The 18,957-nt window shown below is 33.6% G+C and overlaps 1 protein-coding gene across 3 annotated transcripts in view; it reads right to left on the reverse strand.

Moving 5' to 3' along the window:
• Positions 1-18,957, reverse strand: part of CSMD3 (CUB and Sushi multiple domains 3) — a 767,893-nt gene that overhangs the window by 88,671 nt on the left and 660,265 nt on the right. For all 3 annotated transcript variants that reach the window (XM_049824473.1, XM_049824463.1, XM_049824457.1), the window contains 5 exons: positions 16,394-16,474; positions 15,136-15,249; positions 9,095-9,283; positions 8,531-8,677; positions 5,765-5,953 (listed from right to left, as the gene is read on the reverse strand). In XM_049824473.1, the coding sequence (XP_049680430.1) occupies positions 5,765-5,953; positions 8,531-8,677; positions 9,095-9,283; positions 15,136-15,249; positions 16,394-16,474 (720 nt within the window). The remainder of the gene's footprint in view (positions 1-5,764; positions 5,954-8,530; positions 8,678-9,094; positions 9,284-15,135; positions 15,250-16,393; positions 16,475-18,957) is intronic.

An 18,957-nucleotide genomic window follows, 5' to 3' on the forward strand; every position in this document is an offset into this window, starting at 1 on the left:
TTAATTTGCTCATCGCCTCATCTGGGCATCCATAAAAACATATACCTCATGGGTATCACAATATCTACTGGCAACTAGAGACAAACACACATTTAGAAGAAAATAAGAAAACAGTGATTAGAAGATAGTGAAGGCCCCAAGAAAGTCATTGAATTCCTTCTTCCAGGGTACGAGGACATGATCCCAGAGGGCTAAAAAGTGACAAGGTAACTAAACCAGAAGGTCACTCTTCCACTTCTTACTGAACATCTGACAAAGCTGCACAATTTCACCCGATATAACCGAAGAAAGAAACTGAGCCTCTGTCGTGGTTTAACCCCAGCCAGCAACTAAGCACCACGCAGCCGCACACTCACTCCCCCCAACACCCAGTGCGATGGGGGAGAAAATCGGGAAAAGAAGTAAAACTTGTGGGTTGAGATAAGAATGGTTTAATAGAACAGAAAAGAAGAAACTAATAATGATAATGATAACACTAATAAAATGACAACAGCAATAATGAAAGGATTGGAATGTACAAATGATGCGCAGGGCAATTGCTCACCACCCGCCGACTGACACCCCGCCAGTCCCCGAGCGGCGATTCCCCGCCCCCACTTCCCAGTTCCTATACTAGACGGGACGTCCCATGGTATGGAATACCCTGTTGGCCAGTTTGGGTCAGCTGCCCTGGCTGTGTCCTGTGCCAACTTCTTGTGCCCCTCCAGCCTTCTTGCTGGCTGGGCATGAGGAGCTGAAAAATCCTTGACTTTAGTCTAAACACTACTGAGCAACAACTGAAAACATCAGTGTGTTATCAACATTCTTTGCATACTGAACTCAAAACACAGCACCGTACCAGCTACTAGGAAGACAGTTAACTCTATCCCAGCTGAAACTAGGACAGCCTCCGTGACACTAAAATGAAAATGTATGACCAAGTTGGTGTTTATTATATCTCAAATTCCTCCATAGCTTGGATTGCAGCAGCAACCATTAGGCAGACCTATCCATGCGAAGAGGAGGGTAACCAGAAGCTGGTATGACCAAGATATAATCACATAGCACTGTTTACTGCATAACTGGCCAAGCTAATCTCTTCCCTCAAAAGCAAATGTTAATGATAAAAAGTTTTAGGCATAATAGAGCTGCCAGAACTAAGCCCACTGCCAGTTACATCAAGGCCAGCATTCAGCAGGGTATAAAAACTAATATCCACCTGCAAATGACTTGTAACATGTGAACAGCTGTTGCTTATCATCCTGAGCACCAACACATGCTACAGCACTATTTGTTCCCAGACTGCAAATTCTGTCTCTTTTAGCAATCAGAAAAATATATATATGATACTTTGTAGATACAGACTGAGATGTTTTCTGTCTTGAGATTAACTACTCCTTCAGTATTCAAAAATCTCCATTAATGACTTGATAAATTTTGGGTCATACTATCCATGTTAACAGAATCAATCTTGTGACACAAGGAAAATATATCCTTCCCTTAACCTTAAATTTTTAAGAAACAAAAAAACACACCAAATGCTCGATAACAGCCTTTTACATAAACAACAGAGCTCCCAAGGAATCAGTTAAGGACAGTTTTAGTTTACAGCCATTATGAGCTGAATTTTACATATGTGGAATCTTGCACAGTATTTTTTTTTTTTTTAGTTGAGGGAAAAATTGTGAAAAGATCAAGACAAAGTATTTTTAACATCTGAAAACTTGACAGGAAAAAAATTACAAATATGGAACATCTAAAGTGCCCCCAAACCGGTCTATCACAGAAATATTTGGTCATGTTACGTCAGCTTTGGCAGTATTGCAAATCAACAACACAATTGTAATCACAACTGAAACAATAAAATCTATTCTTTGTTCACACAGTTCCAATTCCAAAGATATACGTTTACCAGGAGAATTTGAAACATAGGCAAGACTACTGAAACTATTCAGTGACATACTCCTCTGACCTTAACTGCTTGGACATTTAACTTGCAAAGAATTAAGAAATTTTATGAAAACTGAATTTCCTGTAGATTGCCTTACAAATCACTTTAAAGGATGCCAACTATTTATTTGGCACTTAATAAGTTACTGAGTTTTCATATCTGTCCCAATACAGCCATGCATTTGGAAATAAACAGAAGTCTATTTTGACTAAATACAAGACTTATTTATGTTATACATAGCTATATTAATTGTTCTAATGTATACGAATATGACTATCTCAGACTTATAGCCATGTCTAAATAAATGTAAAGGTAGAACGCATTATGCTTTACACATCAGTTATTTGTTCCAGACCACTACAATTGTATTTTAGCTGAAATTTTGAGAAAATCATAACTCATCAGATATCATACCTAACCAGGTATTCTTGGTATTCTCTTTCTTTTTATTTTTTTTTACTGCTTTAGTATAATTTGCATAACAATCACCAGTTATGGAACACTTATGTCTGTTGTTACAGGCAATTTAGATTACTGACCTAGAGAGAATTCTTCTAGATACAGCGTTATGTTTTAAACTTTACTTACTTAACATCTCTACCTAAAATTGATTTCTGATGAGGCCTGTGTCAGACAATGTTTATTTGCAAGAGAAATATTTCATAATTAGAACCAAGAATCATGTAATCCTGCAATAAAAAAATAAAATGTAAAAAATAACAGGGAGATAAACAAATGTTTTAAAATACTTTGAATCTTCTGAAATCTACTATCAGTTGTAAATATTCAACCGTTTATATGAATTCATGTTAATTCTTGTGTTCAGTTAGATTATTGTAAACCTATTCATTCTCTCAAAAGTTTATCATAATCAGACCTCATAATTTAGTTAACTATGGGATTCTTTTATTGACTTGTGATCAGAGACTTAATATCATTAAAACTGAGATGGATACATGGATGACAACACTTTCACATTACAACTTATTTAATGCATGTCTATATAAACAGAATAGTTAATAACTAAAAGTTAGAACAGTAAAAGTTAGTAATTAATTTGCATTATTGTTACCATTATACTACTACAATATTAGATTTTGAAGCAGTTTCCTTTTACTTCTTTTCATGACAGAAGAAGGGTGCTTTTGCATTAACTTTGAAATAGGTTTCAGGTAATTGCTGAAGTCTGGCTTGAGGCATTTCTTTTTGTTTCCTTACTAGTGCATTGAGTCTCTTATACTAAGATATGTTTAGTTCTATAAATAATGTTAAAAAGGTTTCATCTAAGGTTAAAGCTTGTATCTGGATTTTTCAGATTCTGCCAGTCCTGTAGTGCAAGTGATTTGAAGAATGGCTGGTATTATCTAAGAGGTTCAGAGGTCAAGATTGCTATTCATATAGGTATAAGAATGAGAACATTAAAAATTGCTCTAACATTACTCATGAGCTTGGGAAAAAAAAGGTGTAGTGGAAAAGGCTACCGGCATTCATTAGTTACAGGAACAGATTCAGAAGTGATAATAATGGTACAGATACAAAATGAAAAATGTAAAGAGAAAGCACTATTTTAAATACAGTCTTGAAATATTCTGCAGGCAGTAAAAAATGTTTGCCAAGAAATGGACTTAGCATTGCTAAAAAAAACCCCAAACCACCACAAACCACTAGCTGTGCTGATTGTAGAGGTATCATTAAAGAATTCATAAATTTTGAGGCCTTAGATTTCTCATTTCCTATAGGATAATGCCAGTAACTACTACTGTGATTTGACTGGTAATCTTCATTTAGGAGACAGAAATCAAATACATTAAAATGAGATACATTGGTTTTAAAGAAATTGCAAATATATATATATTTTTAACTTGCACTGCTATGTAAAAAAAAAAAAAAGCCTAATACTTTTTTTTTTTTTTGCTGTGTTAAATGGTCATCTGTGCCAATCCTACATTCAGATGTGTGAAAGAACTGATTAAAATGTCTTTGCTAGTTATGCTATAAATGATAGAGAATGTGAAGTAGAAGGTAAGACTGTGATGTTGTCATCTGATATCACCTGGCAAAATAGTTGGTAAATTCTGACTGACAATTATAATAGTTGTTAAAACAATGCTTATCCTCTATATCATGAAGTTCTAAAAAACACTAGCCCATATTTAAAAGAGTTGGAACTACTTTAAGATGAAGCTGTACTGCTCAGTAGTAGGGGGAATGGCAAAGCCCTTGTGTCTTGTAAATACCCCCTGTGACAGAACATGAGGGATATTTACTGATGGTGTTCTCAACCTTTTGATACAAGAGAACATATCATAAATCTTCTGTATCATCCAGGTATGGGGGATAATTTTCACCTCAGCAAAACAATGAGAAGCTTAGATGTACGACTGATGTACGGAAGCTGCTTAATCCTGAGGGGTTTTGCAGTAATAATGTGTCTTTAGGCTGAATCTGAAGAGTTTGCTGTTGTGAGCTGCAGCTACATATCATGGCCACAAACCACTTCCTGCACACAAGGACTTGCTGGAAAAATTGAATAAAGTTCATATCATGTATCAAAGGTAGCCCTCATTAAATGCATAATTATAATTAACTGGTATTCAATACATACATACATTAAATAATTTTCAATACTCTAACAGTTGGTACCAACAGTCTTTGTACTTGATCAGACACCATGAAGTTACTAAGCACTTAACTCCACTTGTTCCTAAAGGATTATCTGAGTATTGCAAATAGTTTCATTACTGAACTCTACTCAGTATGTTGAGAATAATCATCTTCTATTTGAATTTGGTAAGTTGTTTGGGGTTTGTTTTTTCATTCCACATTGTTTGATATATCTAATTAACAGTCTGATCAAGTTCTACAAATAACTGTCATGAAGGCAGTCCTTAGATTACTAATGAGGAGAAAAACCTAAAGAATGACACATAGCAAATGCGTTGCTTTATACTTTTTTTCTTTTCTTGAGGAGTTTCAGTTTTTAAAAACATAGGCACAGTTTTTATGTATTAATAGAAATTTATCAAAAAGTTTTGAAACTGAGATTATTTCACCTTTGACAAAGGTTAGGTAGTTTTGCTTTAGAAACATACAGTTCAAAGACCTTTTTGTCAAAAAAACCTCATGGGAAATTAACATGTAACATTCCTATAGCACTTATCTCCACTGGTCAAAAGGAGCAAAATGTACACACTTTGAATAAACACATCTGCAAATTTTCATGACAAAAAATCATTCTAATAGTTAACTGAAGAGTGACATAGGTAAGTTACCAGAACAATAACATTCTTTTCAGGAAAGGAAGAATTAGGATACAATCATGATGGGTATTAAATAACACTTTTCCTTGTTAAGTAGAATATGTTTTGGTTTTATATGGCAGAAGAAACTAAATATACAGTTAACCCGATGAATTCCACTTTAGACCATGAAAGACCAGAATGGCATTATAGGCAACACTTTTTTGGTCCAGTTTCCTGTTCTTGGAAATGTAGCAAGTTTCAGGTATTTCTGGGGGGTTTTTTGTATAGTTCTTGGATCATGATAAATGAAATTTACTGAATATTTAGTTTTAAATGAACTTTTTGAATTATTTGTGCGTTTTTTCCCCTCACAGTGATGTAGATTATTTTTAGTATCTGTCAGTCTTAGCAAATTCTGTTGAAATACCATTTCTTAAAAATACATTTGTTTTTGTAAGTTTTACTAGGTAGAAAAATTTTGGTACAGAGGCAAGACCTGCTATTCATTTTAAGTCAAAAAACTGATGGCTTACATTAGAAAAGGCAAAAGAAATTTTCCTAGGGCGTATTATTTTATAATGAAAGAATTTACCTTGACAAGCTGGGACTGGAACATCCCATGAGTAATAACCATATGGAGACTTCCTGCATACAGCAGTACTCTTCCCAATGAGCCGAAAACCTCGATCGCAAGCCCAGCGAACCATACTGTTGAGCTGTCCACCTGTCTGACTGACAATGAAACCATGTGGAGGGGACTCTGGAGTACTACAGTAGAGAGCTTTAAACATAAATATTGAATAAATGAAACATGCATTTAGAATCTGGATGACAATTCTCAACAAATTCTTATTGAATTCAGTGGACATCTAATAACAAGCTGAGAAAATGTCACTGGAAGTTGTTGTATTTTGTATCCTGATCATGCATGCACCAAGCAATTTCACTAAATATAAGGAATAGGGCTTTATAAGGGCTTCAGGTTTTAGTAGCCTGAACGGAAATACAGCAATATCTCACTTCTAGAACTGTTTTTTTTTCTTCACCATCTTCTTTTTTAAACCAAGTAAGTGACAGAATTTTAATTCATGATGAAATTTATTGCAATTGTATAAATTTCAGGAGTATACAATTTTTTTCTAAAAAGGAAACATCAAGGGCAATACTGCACAGAATTCTTTTCAAATAATCTTTTCCTTCTAGTCTTAAATAAGTTATTTCTTTCAGGTTCTAATATGGTTTCTTTCAGGTGATACAATGAACTGAACTAACAAATAAAATAGATTTTAATCATATTTATGAGTGTCATCATAAATCACTGGCAAAAACACTGAATCTGCTTTTTTGTGTGTGTGATTTATTTAGAACACATAAAGTCCTACACAAGTCTTATTTAGATACTATGAAAAAACAAATTCAGAAATCTTTATGAGAGCAAAATGATCTTTGTTGTTATAATCTGATAAAATGATATAGTTGTTATAATCTGAAAGGATTTACGTACTTTAAGTCTCTCTGACATTAAAGATTGCTTACTTATTAAACTGTCATTATGCTTATATTTCTTCTAACTCCATTGTTCATTAAGTCCATGAGTACAAAGTCACTTGGTTTTGGTTACCTCACCAAAGGAGTGGACCAGAAGGGACTTACAACCTGGTAGCGAGTTCAAGATAAATGCTGTTTAAGAATTTAACTTGGTCTCTCATCGTTTTGGTCCATGAATGAGCCATGACTGGTTAGTCAAGATGACCATTTTCCCATTTTGTAGGAAAGAAAATTAAGTTGGAAGTTTGTTCAAGTGCTTCCTTCATGCTTTGAAGAAATGTGGGTAATAATTGGTATCTATTTTCTCAGGCAAATAGAAAAATGTTGATTCACTTGCTCTTTAGGCCTTTGCATGTCCCATGACTTACTTCAGGTCAATGGTTTTCTCAGGCAAAGGCTTCCTTTGATCAGGGTAGAGTCATGTGGCTGTTTAATCTTTATTAAAGCAAGCAGCAGGATGAGAAGCACTGCCATATCTTTCAGAGCACATACTATGAAAATATTTCCTTCCTTACACTAAATTGCTCCTGCCTTACACTCTTGGAAGAACCAGACATAGAGACACCTCTACTTCTTTAGTGTGTAAGAAAATATACTGGTATTTTCTGAGTGATACAGGTAACTAGTAAATATTTCTTGTCTACCTCTCAATAGTTCTCTCACTACCACTAGGGAAAGAGTTTTAAGAACTTTCTCTTCTTTCTCTTTTAAAACATCCAACAGGTACTAAAGGCAATGAAAACAGGTACCATATAATATTTTGTGTCTAGCCAACAGTGAATTTTATCTAGCTATTCAACAAACATTTTACCTCTGAGAAAACTTTCCTCTCCTAAAGGGAAGGATGACACTGATACTGAGACTGTTGTGAGCCTAATTATTCTTCTGCAATAATGCAGTAGCCAAAAATTGAGTTAGAAAAAAAACCCAACACAGCAGAAAGAAGAATTTTATATTTATTTCCTATTGCTTTCTCCACTTGGTAAAGTGAAATTGTTTTATGCCAATAACTTCCTTAGTATCTACAGATACTATCCCCAGTACTTTTCATTCTGTGTATTTCATGTCTTTGGTCACGATAAAAAAATCAAATATAGATTTTGTGTAATTGCTGTAAATTCCAACAGATCTACTTTAGTTTGATTAATGAATATTATTATCCTGTAAAATGGATATAATATAGTAATTCTATAAAAGCAATTATATAAAAAATCAATCTTTGTTAAGTATCATCTTCAGGCACTACTCATAAATATGTTCATCTGAATTAATAACACACACACACTATGTTGGCTTTTTTGACATACTAATTGATCTCTTCTAATATGGTGTGCTGCTTCCATTGAACCTTAAATTAAAGAGTTCAATCCTTCAGGGTCTCACATTTTTCCACCTTATAGCTACTCACTCCTGCCTTGTTGCCTCCTCTTCCTCTGTCCCACCAAAAGTGTTAATGATGAATTGCATAAATATCCAGTCTGACGAACAGTGGCACATGAGCGCAAATAAATGATGGGAGGGAGAAGGAGGAAGCTGCCTCTTTCATCTTTAGGACTGGTTTATGCCATTTCAAAGTCCTGGGAAACATTTGCTTAAATCTTTACAGAGCACCTGTGTTTCATACATTCTACTTAGGGTGTGAGGGTTTTTTTTTCCCTTATAAGATCAGTATCATCAGGTTCATACATAAAACACATTGGATTTCCTTTCAGTCTTGGCAATTAATGTTACAAAAAATACCCTTTTCACATAAATAAATATGTTCCATATTGAAATTTTATGCACATTAAGGAAAGTCTGACTTACATACCTATATATCTTATCCTGAAACCTTTTTTATTGGTGCCATGATCTGCTGACCACCGGAGAAATACTTCATGGCCATTGCTGGTTATATTTAGAGAAGACGAATAGTCCCCACTGAGAGAAATGAGCAGTGGGCTATGACTATTTGGTCCTTGGTACAAAGAAGGAAAAAGGAAAAAAGGAAAAAACAAGTTACAAAGTTTAAAATAACATACAATAAATTATATGCATAAAATTAATATACATATAAAACATCCTCCAAGCAAATGGTATCCTCCAAGCAAATGGTAAACTAATGTGAATTAAAAATGCCAGTTGGCATTATATGTTATATACTAGATAGTACATATTTGTTCAGAAACAAAATTATTTCTAAACATAATTAATGCAGTACAATTTTGAAACACAGTAATCCAACAGTTCTTTTTAGCACAAAAAGTCCAAATAGATTATTTAAGATTTTTTTATACTGACAAATTATGGTACATAAACAATGCCGATTACACAGGTGCAATGTAAAAATACATATATAAAAAGTATCATCTAAATTTGTGCATCCTATAGTTACCATCAAACACCTCAAGTATATCAAATTCCTTTTCTGTCTGGAAGAATTCGAAGAACATGCTGATATTGTAACCCTTTTCCACAGTAATGGTCCATGCACACATCTGGAGGTTTGGGTAGCTATCAGGATATCCAGGGCTCAGTATTACTCCTGTTGAATCCAGACGCATTTCATTGGCTGGACAGAGCACTGTGAAACAGAAAGAGTGATAAAAAAATCTAAAGCCCACTATTTCTGGTTCATGTGATTGGCAAGATTTTCTTGAGCTTAAAAGATCTGCATTACTCATTTTATTTCCATAAATACAGAAAGACTGACAACATTTAGAAACAAAGTCAGTTAGTAGAAAAAAAAAGCTAAACTAATGTTTATCTTGAAAATAATCCCTGCAACCCTCGGAAGGTATCATTTTGTGACATTTTTCTTCTTTCATTCTCTAGATGATAAGATATTCTTGTTGGCTGTGCTTAAGTACTAAATTGTTGCATTGTTCAGAAAGAGAACCATAGACATTCCCCCGCCCCATGTTACTGTTACTGTCAGCGATAATTCCAGGTAAAGTTTTGCACTGAAAGCAAAACTCGAAGACACTGTGATTTTTGGTTGTCAGGTCCTAAATAAAGAGTAATCAATCCTTCCCAAAATCTGTATAAAGCAGGACCTAAATTTTGAGATCCTCAATCAAGCTCCAAGGATGTTGATGTACCTACACACAATGTAAGCACTATTCAGACATGAGGCCTTTGGTCTAGAAAATATAAGACACACTTCAGGTTGACATTTTGTTGCCCAGTAGGACTAATTAGACAAGAATACGATTTGTGCTAATCCAACTACCTAGTTTTTAGATTCATAGAAACCTCAGAAAATGCTAGGGTTTTGCCTTTACATGCATTAAAAAACACTTGGAATTCTATTTTTCCTTCACCTCACCTAATACAGTCCCATTTCTTTTCTATCCATTACCAAAAGAAGCAGCAAAGAAGAGTTCTTAAAATCAAAGCCTATGACTAGCAGTCAAGGTGTTGGTGTTATAATCCTGAACGGGCTGGAGAATTTCAGAATGACTTTGGGCAATTCATCTATTTGATCCTCCTTTTAAAAACAGGTACAACTGTTCACCTTATGACAAAGACTTTTGGAGGAAATAAAGATCAAATTAAGAGGAAAAAAAATAGGTGATTTCTGCCTCACTTAAAAGTAAAAACCCAAATATCACCCTGAGATATAGATATATTTATTTTAACTCCACATTCTTCATTATCCTTCAGTTCTTTGGTAAGTGTAACAGATGTGTAACTGTCTTATATGTTATGTGCATACTGAATTTACATCTACTAAACACCTCCTTTTTATTAAATCTTTGTATGAGAGAATTTTCATTATACATTCACATTTCTAGTGAACTTTCAAGCTCAGACAATCGGATACTTTCCTCCTTCTAACACAGGGACAGACTATTTCCCTGATGAGTAAATTTTAGTCAGCTGAAAAACAAATTATAAAAATCTGAAGTTCTTAATTACTGACAGCCTTTTTCCCAAATTTAGTGGTAGGAAATAAGAAAAGGAACATGCTTTACCCTTTTCTCTAAAACATTGCTGGGAGAGGCTAGACCCCACAACATGAGAGTGCTCTATCCCTGCTGACTTCTTCAGCAAGTACAGCCTGACAGACCTTCACCTTACTCTAAAGAATTATTTTTTTCTTATATTCCACATCATATTTTGAAGTTATTAATATTCCAGTTACAGGTGTGCTAGAAAATACATAGCAGCTCTGGCTATTCTTAATTGTCATAGTTTCAGGATGGATAGAGGATGCTACCAGGATAAATGCTACTTTGCTATCACCACTATTTAAAGCAGTTGCTGAAACTGAGCAAAATGGTGTTTAAAAATATGATGAAGAGGATTGATTTTGAATTTATCTGGATTCACTAAGTGTACACAGAATAATTGTCTCATTAAATAAAAATATTTGATATTGCCATGTTATTGGAATGTTTTTTAGGAACTGGTTTTGCTTCATGATATATGAACAAAGTGCCTAGAGTTTATTCAGAACTGAACACTGCTAAACAGGAACCTTAAAATCTGGGGTTTATATTCACAACTAACACTTACATGAAAGTGAGTTTGTACTGAGCCATTACAAGTTACACAAGAAAATAATAGGATCTTGGATTTCTCAAGAACACTTAAAATATTATTGGCTTATTAAATACAAAAATCAGATTTTTATGGGGAAAAAGTCATCAGACTATGAAGAGAGAGAGAGAACACAGAAAAGCAGAGAAAGAGAGATAAAAAGAATAATCATCTTCATAAACAAAACTCATAAGAATCATAGAAACATAGAACAGTTTGGGGTGGAAGGGACCTTTGAAGATCATCTAGTCCAACCCTCTGCCATGGGCAGGGACATCTTTCAGTAATTAGGTTTGTCAAAGCCCCATCCAAGCAGACATTAAAAAAGAGAAAGGAATCTGTCCATATATTTTAAAATATTCATCTCTCACTTTCAAAATTAGCATCTAATTGCTAAATTTAAATAGTTGTTTCTCATGTCCTGTGTTTGTCTCAGTTAATCAAGAAAAGATTGAATATAACACCTCCACTGCACATGAGAAAACTCATATGGCTAGAATCTGGCCAAACTACAGTGCTGGGCCAGTTGTGATACAGACTTTATCTCAAGCAAATGAAAGAACTGATCCTCTCAAGCTTTATACATACATACATATATATAAACACACACACAGAGGTGTAGCAGAAGGCAGGAAAAGCATCATAGTCATCTGGCTGCACTCATTTATTTACAGCTAGTTTTGCTGTCTCCTTATGATTCTGCTTTGCAAACTGTACTCAATTTCAGGATCTCCAGGTAAACATCCCTCAGGAATTTTATAGAGGCTTATTTCTGTACAAAGGATTCCCTTGGGAATCGGGTAGCTAAGGTTTTTTTATGAATCTGAGCTAATGTAGCTGAGATATAGCTGAGTCATCATTGAAGAATTTCTCAGGGTCTTCTAATTACGATGCAAAATACAGTTTGAATCGTCTTACTCTGAAGCTTTCATTTGATCCTGAAAGTAGAAGCTAATTTCAAGGAAAATTAAGGGCAAAGTTACATGTTGCATATGGCAAATACTCTATTTTAACAAAAGAAGATGATAGGCATTGGCATAAGCTTGTGGAAGTTAGTGATTATTTTCTGATCTAAAGAAGGAAATCTTCAAGAATTTTAAGAAATGCTCATCCAACTGATACACATCAGATAAAAAAATAGAAAAAAAAGGCAACATATTTTTAAATAGTACTAAATGTGGTGTAAATTAACCTGTAACAATTAAAATCTCAAAATAAAATTTTAAATAGATTTATTTCAATATTTTCTCCTAGGAATACCTCGTTATTGACCACTACATCTTTACTGCAAAACAATAGATTCAAACCCCAAATATTGTTATTTAGATTCTGTTCAGCAGCACTCTTCAGATTCAATAAATAAATGAATGTTGAATGTGTGTATTAATTTATTTCAAGTTAAAAATTGAAGCGAAATTCAACCAAAATGCACTTAACACTGGCTAAAGTGTCTAATGTATGCATAAGGTTAAGGCAACAGAACACTATGAAGTCTAACAATAAACATATGCTTTGCCTGGTGAAAAGAATTAGTATACTAATACAAACATGAATGAACAGAAGAGCTGAGTTTATTTCTTGAGACTGACTCTTATGTAATATGTTATATCCTGCACAATTAAAGTATGGTAGGTTATACATAAACCAGTGTAAGTATACTAAAATCACGAAAGCCATAAATTTTAGGCATACAATTTTGCTGCCTCTATATTCCACAGAGCTCTCTATTGATCTGGGTTTCAATATTGAAATTTAGCTTACATATTGGTATCTTCAAACTTACACAGTATATAAACAAATACAAGAGAAAATTATGTTGCTGCTTATTCTAGGTGGCCAGTTTGAAAGGTCGTTTTAAACATGTTTTAACTAATTCCTTCGACTTTTTTTTTTTTTTTTTTTTTTAATTTTCTGAGTATACTAGTTCTGAAGATTATGTTAATTTCATTCAGCTTTAAACTGAAATGGTAAGAGCACTGATTTAATATTTAGTATTTGATCCAATATTTAGCATTTATATGTGACAGAGGAAAGATTAACTATGGTAACTGAAGTCATCATTCCTGAGTTTTTGTCTTGGGTCTTGCAATGAATATAAATATGCCTTCAGCAACACGTGCTGAGAGAATGCCTCAGGATCAGCAAATATGTCTCTGTTTGTCCTATCTATTATTACATCATTTTAATATTTAAAGCAGCGCCTGGAGGTTACCGTGGTTTTCTACCCGTTACATGCTATGACCCTGCTAAGTTGGATTTTAAATTGGGGTGCTGGAAGCTATTCCTAGACACATTTTTACCTAAATATATGCATGGAATTTCAGAAATTATCAGTTTTAAAGTTCTTATAAAACTCACAATTCAAGATGACTTTGCATTTTTAAGAACTAGACTTACTGCTACAAATTATTTTGACTTTTGCATAGTTTTGTGCATATATTCAGGGGAAAATAGTTTATTCAGCAGTAGTAGTTGATCCTTCCAGTTTTACAGGAATGCGGGAAAGGGGTATATTTATAAGACAGTACTTTTCCAACTCTCAGCTGAAAACTGAGTTGAACATTGTAGTCACAATTAAGTTCTAAAAAATAGTACACTGATGTTTAAATTCATAAAACTAAATTGTGCACCAGTTTGAAACTTCAGAAATTAGCAAGAAACAGTCAAATATTAAAGCTTTACTTGTAAAAGTAGTAGATTTATTCACAATTAATTTACTATTTCCAAATAAATCTTTCACCATTAGTGTTTTATAGATATGTTAATGAATTAAAATTGCTAGGGGGGAACAACCAACATTTCATTGGTAGAAAACCCAGATGGCAGCATTTTTCATTTAATACAAATGTAAATCAACTTCATTTATTATGACTGATTTGGGAAAGTATTTTAATCTTGCAATAGATGTTAGAATATTAAGCTCAGGAGTAGATGGAACATGAAGGAATATCATGACAACTAGCAGGATCCAAAATGGCTTTTGTTTACATAAATTACACTTTTATGAAGCTGTGGGTTTTTTTGGTTTTTTTTTTTTTCCCTTGAAATATCTTATCACACATGTTTATAACTGTATGCCCTTATTTATCTTTCTGGAAATAAATGGAAGAATTAGTAAGAAAAAATAAAAATCTGCCCATCACTGAAAATTTAAAAAGATTACAATTTTTTTTAGATAAATCATGTACAAGGTTTATCTCCATTAGCTCCCTAATTGGTTCGGTATGAAGAAAACTCTTGCACTTTCTTCAAAAATTATGGAAAAATTCTATTGCAGCATAACACATCAAATGTCAACTTAATAAAGATTGGCTTAAATGGTGATGTTAGTGGTTGGCAGGATTTTACTTTTGTTCCAACCTTAACGGTGAGGTAGTGTCGTATCTCTCTATTCACAGTTTTCAATAAACGAAGGAAAACGTGAACACACACAGGCATACATGCACACATACAGAAAACCTGTTCTTTAAAATATACTGAATAAAAATGGAAGCACTTAAAGTTGCAGTGAAAAATGATGTTGTGACTTTGTTCACCCAAATCCATGCTATGTTTTTTAAAATTTCCATATAAATTTTCATATTATTATGTTCTAGATAAAATGAAAAAATCACATTATTTATTAGGCTCCCTCCAAAAAAATATTTTGAAATTATTTTCACAAAGTAGAGCAGTCCTTTAAACTCATCAAAGTCATTAAAACTTTACTAATTATTTTGCATTAATAGTTGACACATATTCACCATAACAAACTGTGATAATATTTGGAATAGCATCAAAAAAGTCTGAAATATTTTCAATGTTCCATCTTATCTAAAGAGATAGTGGAGGGTATCTAAGGGGTCACCATTCAGCTGGTCAGGCAGGAGGAAAAGAAAAAGGAGAAAAAACCTTGACAGGTAGGTGGTGCTCCATCCATCTGAAGCCTTTCACCTAGTCGGCATGTCAGGATCTCATTACCAACCAATGTAAAGCCTGGTTGACACTGGTATCTTATTATGTCTCCTGTTTGGAAAAACAAAACAAGACAAAACACAAACAAACAAAAGAAACATTAAACAGCTATTAACTGGGACTTTTAGCTTTGAAAACATTATTGATTAATGAAGTTTCTCGCCACCATATATAATGGACTAAATGACCTCTGGCATAAACAACTTTGATTAGTCTAAGAAATGCGGTAAATGAGCATTGTGTTGCACACTATGCTACATCTATCACTGTTTTCCACCACATTATTAGTTGGATAGTTTGCTAATTTGTCTGGGTTTGACTGATGCTGTGTGAACCATCTGTCCACAAAGCTTTAAGCAATATAATTCATTGGATAACCATGATGGAACTAAATAAAGAGATAAGATCAAGTCAGTAACCCATACAATCCTGAGGGAATAAAAACAAAATAGGAACTGGATTTAGTTGATGATATCTAAATTTGGCATGGTGAGAATAAGCAATCGTAATTTTTAAATTAAGAAATTAAAAATTCATATAGTTTTATGTATGAATAAAAGTAAAAATTTGTACATTGTACACCAGCAGTTCTCTTTGGTCCCAGTAACAGAGCAGAAAAAGAAAAAATATAACTAATCAAATATTGGTATATAATAAAAATAAATTTATTTTTATGTGCCATAATGTGAGCGAAACCAGCTGGTTAGACATCTCACATCTGACCATGTAAGTCATATTTCTTTGAACGATAGGTGGCTAAGTAATATTGTTAGCAGGTCTGTGAAGGTCAGAATGTCATCCTCTTCTCAGATCCTCCTAATTTTTACAAATTTGATTTTACCCTTCAGGTCACGGAACCTTAATGCTGGTACAGAATATACCATTGTGTACATGTTTTTTTGTGGAGTTTGTTGGTTTGTTTCAATATAAGAAAATGTTTTATATTAAAAATTATGAAAAATGTATTTTAAAATGAAGTTACTTAGAAATTTACTTTGTTACTTATATGTGATCTCTGAAGCATAGATGGGATTCAGGAAGTACACGAAAGAGGAATGACTTCTTAAAAATTTTACTTTCAAATGCAAAACTAACATATTACAGGCATGATTTGCATCCTGAAAAGTAAGAAATTTCTGTGCATCCCAGTCCTTTTTTTTGAAAAAAAAGTTGCTTTTATTTTCTCTTATTTTACCTATTTCGAATTCATCATCCTCAGTTAGAATTTCAGCATTTGGTATATTTGTTGGAGGCTGGCAGACCCGGAGCTGATAGGCTATAAACAGGAAGAAAACACAGTTGACATTCCTATACTTAGACAGTTAAGATAGCCATGCAAACATAACTGAGTTAATACCCACATTAACATGATAAAAATAAACATCCATTCATTTACTTTGGAACTTTCAAGAAAATCAAAAGAAAGGAAACATATGAACATCAAAATTAATGAAAAATTGGAAGTTGCAACTGTGTTCTCAGTTATTTAATTTCAGTGGCAAAACCCTTTTCGTAAATAACTTAAGAAGCTTAGAAGTGGTTGCCAATTTTCTCACTTAAGTAACCTCAACTGAAAAGCAAATATTTTTTCTACTGTACAATCTTTGGTTTTTTTGTTTTCTTTTTATACAATACATTTTTACTGCTGAACTCTTCCATTTTTGAAACTTTGTAAAAAGGCAAGTTTTAGAATCCAAAAGATTCTACCCAGAGGGAGCATAACTGATGGACAGAAGCATTCTGAAGGTGAAATTTCCCAGTAAATGAATAGTTGTGGAGCACATCTCACCTGCAGATAGCGTCAGAGAATAATCTGCTTTCAAACTTCTCATTTGAAATCTCACATGAAATAATTTCCTGAGTTTTAACACATGTATGCAACAGCCAGGCAAAATAATTAGGTGAAACAAATTATAAAGACAAGTAGGAGGAGTATGCAGAAGCTATATAGCTTTATTTTTTTACAGAGAACCTATGAGGATGGTCCTGTGTTTGGACACAGAGGAAATTCCTTTCAATCTGAATACAGCCAAAGAAATCACACTGAAGTATTTCTACTGACAGTGTAGTCTTCCGTGTTTTAGGGTGTACATTCAGGCTAATCAATGAGTCAGGTATGCCTGGTTTTCACCGATACTACATTTTCCTATAGCATTGTTTTATAGCATCTCTCATTAGCAAGGAAACACCATCTACTTATGGCAGATGACGATTCAGCTTCAGTTATACACATCTTTGTTACTTCCTGTACTTGGATCCTTTAGTAATCAAACTGGTCAAACTTTTGTCAATCATAACATTTATATTTTATCCAGGTAAGATCTTTTGTTGTTACTGAGTCAACCATATTTGACATCTTCCTATTCCACTCCTTTTTGTCAATCGCATAATGAAGAGCCAATTAAATCAGTGAGTCAGAAAGCTAACATCCTGCCTTAGGATAAAGTAATTTAAAATAAACCACACCAAACAAACATGGAACAGCTATGCTATTTTCATCTTTAAAAAATATATTTAAAAAGTCACTAACATTATTAAAAAATGGATACAAATAAAGTATTCATATAATTTATCTGTAATTTCTCTCATTTAGGGGTATCATTCATTTTAATCCCAAAATTATCTATTTTAAATAAATTTGACTCTTCTCAGTGCCTTGCCGTTATTGCTATAAATTGTATGTAGCTGACATGAAGGAACACAGGGATACTAAGGGATTTATTTATCTTGACAACTTCAGTCCAAAAAGTGTTTAAGTTTCTCCATGAATAATCCTTTGTGCTGCTCAGTTTGCATCTTTATTACACACTAGAGCCCACACTTGCAGAATGACAATTTCCACAATAACAGAAGAATCAAGTATAAGGAGATCAAGGTCTTTAGAGACACTTTATTACTAAGTATGAACATTTTTACATGTGTTTGGTCATTTACTGATATATTCATACATATCAATACATAGCAATTCATATATTGCTGACCACAAAGGGTCAGTTTGTCATTCACAAACTGCTACAGGCCATTTAGATGCCCAGATCTGGAATTAAAATTCTGACCTCCCTCTGCCTAATCCTACTGGAGTCTACTCCATAATCAATTCAACTCCTGTTGCTGCTGTTTTTTTCATTGTGGGATTTAGGTCTTTTTTGTTTTGCTTTGTTATGTTTAGATTAACGTTCCATTAATCCCCCCAGTTTTGTCTATCTGTATTCACCTTGGTCTTTACTAAGTCAAAAAGAAAGCTTTCTATTCTCAAAATCTAACCAGAATCCAGAAGACAGACTGTAGTCTGTCCACTTTTCCTGGAATAGTCAATCCAACAGGCATTCACAGAGCACCTGAAACACCCTTGCTTCTGAATCTGATAGGAATGCAAGAGAACACTTGGCCACAGAAGTTTTGAATTACTACAAAAAGAGGTAGAATTTGGTGCATTAATACTTAGGCATTTTCATTCAGTCAGTATTTAGTTCATTTAATTCGAGGACAATGTTAACTACACAGTATAGTTCACTATCACTGAAATCTCTAGAATAATAGTACTTTCTTCAAAAGATTTAAATATCTATGAGAAATTTAATGACCCCCATTTTGATTACAAAGGAATTTTAGAAGCACTGTAAGCAGTGAGAAGATGAGCACCTTGAACTGCAGGGTCTTGATGCTACCTTCTTTGCTCATGTCTATTCACAGTGCATTCTTTTTTTTTTTTTTTTGCGTTACTACCAGTAAATTTAATATCTGGTAAAGAAAATAGCT

Source organism: Accipiter gentilis, chromosome 2 (genome assembly GCF_929443795.1).
Source record: "Accipiter gentilis chromosome 2, bAccGen1.1, whole genome shotgun sequence".
In the NCBI taxonomy this organism is placed as follows: domain Eukaryota; kingdom Metazoa; phylum Chordata; class Aves; order Accipitriformes; family Accipitridae; genus Astur; species Astur gentilis.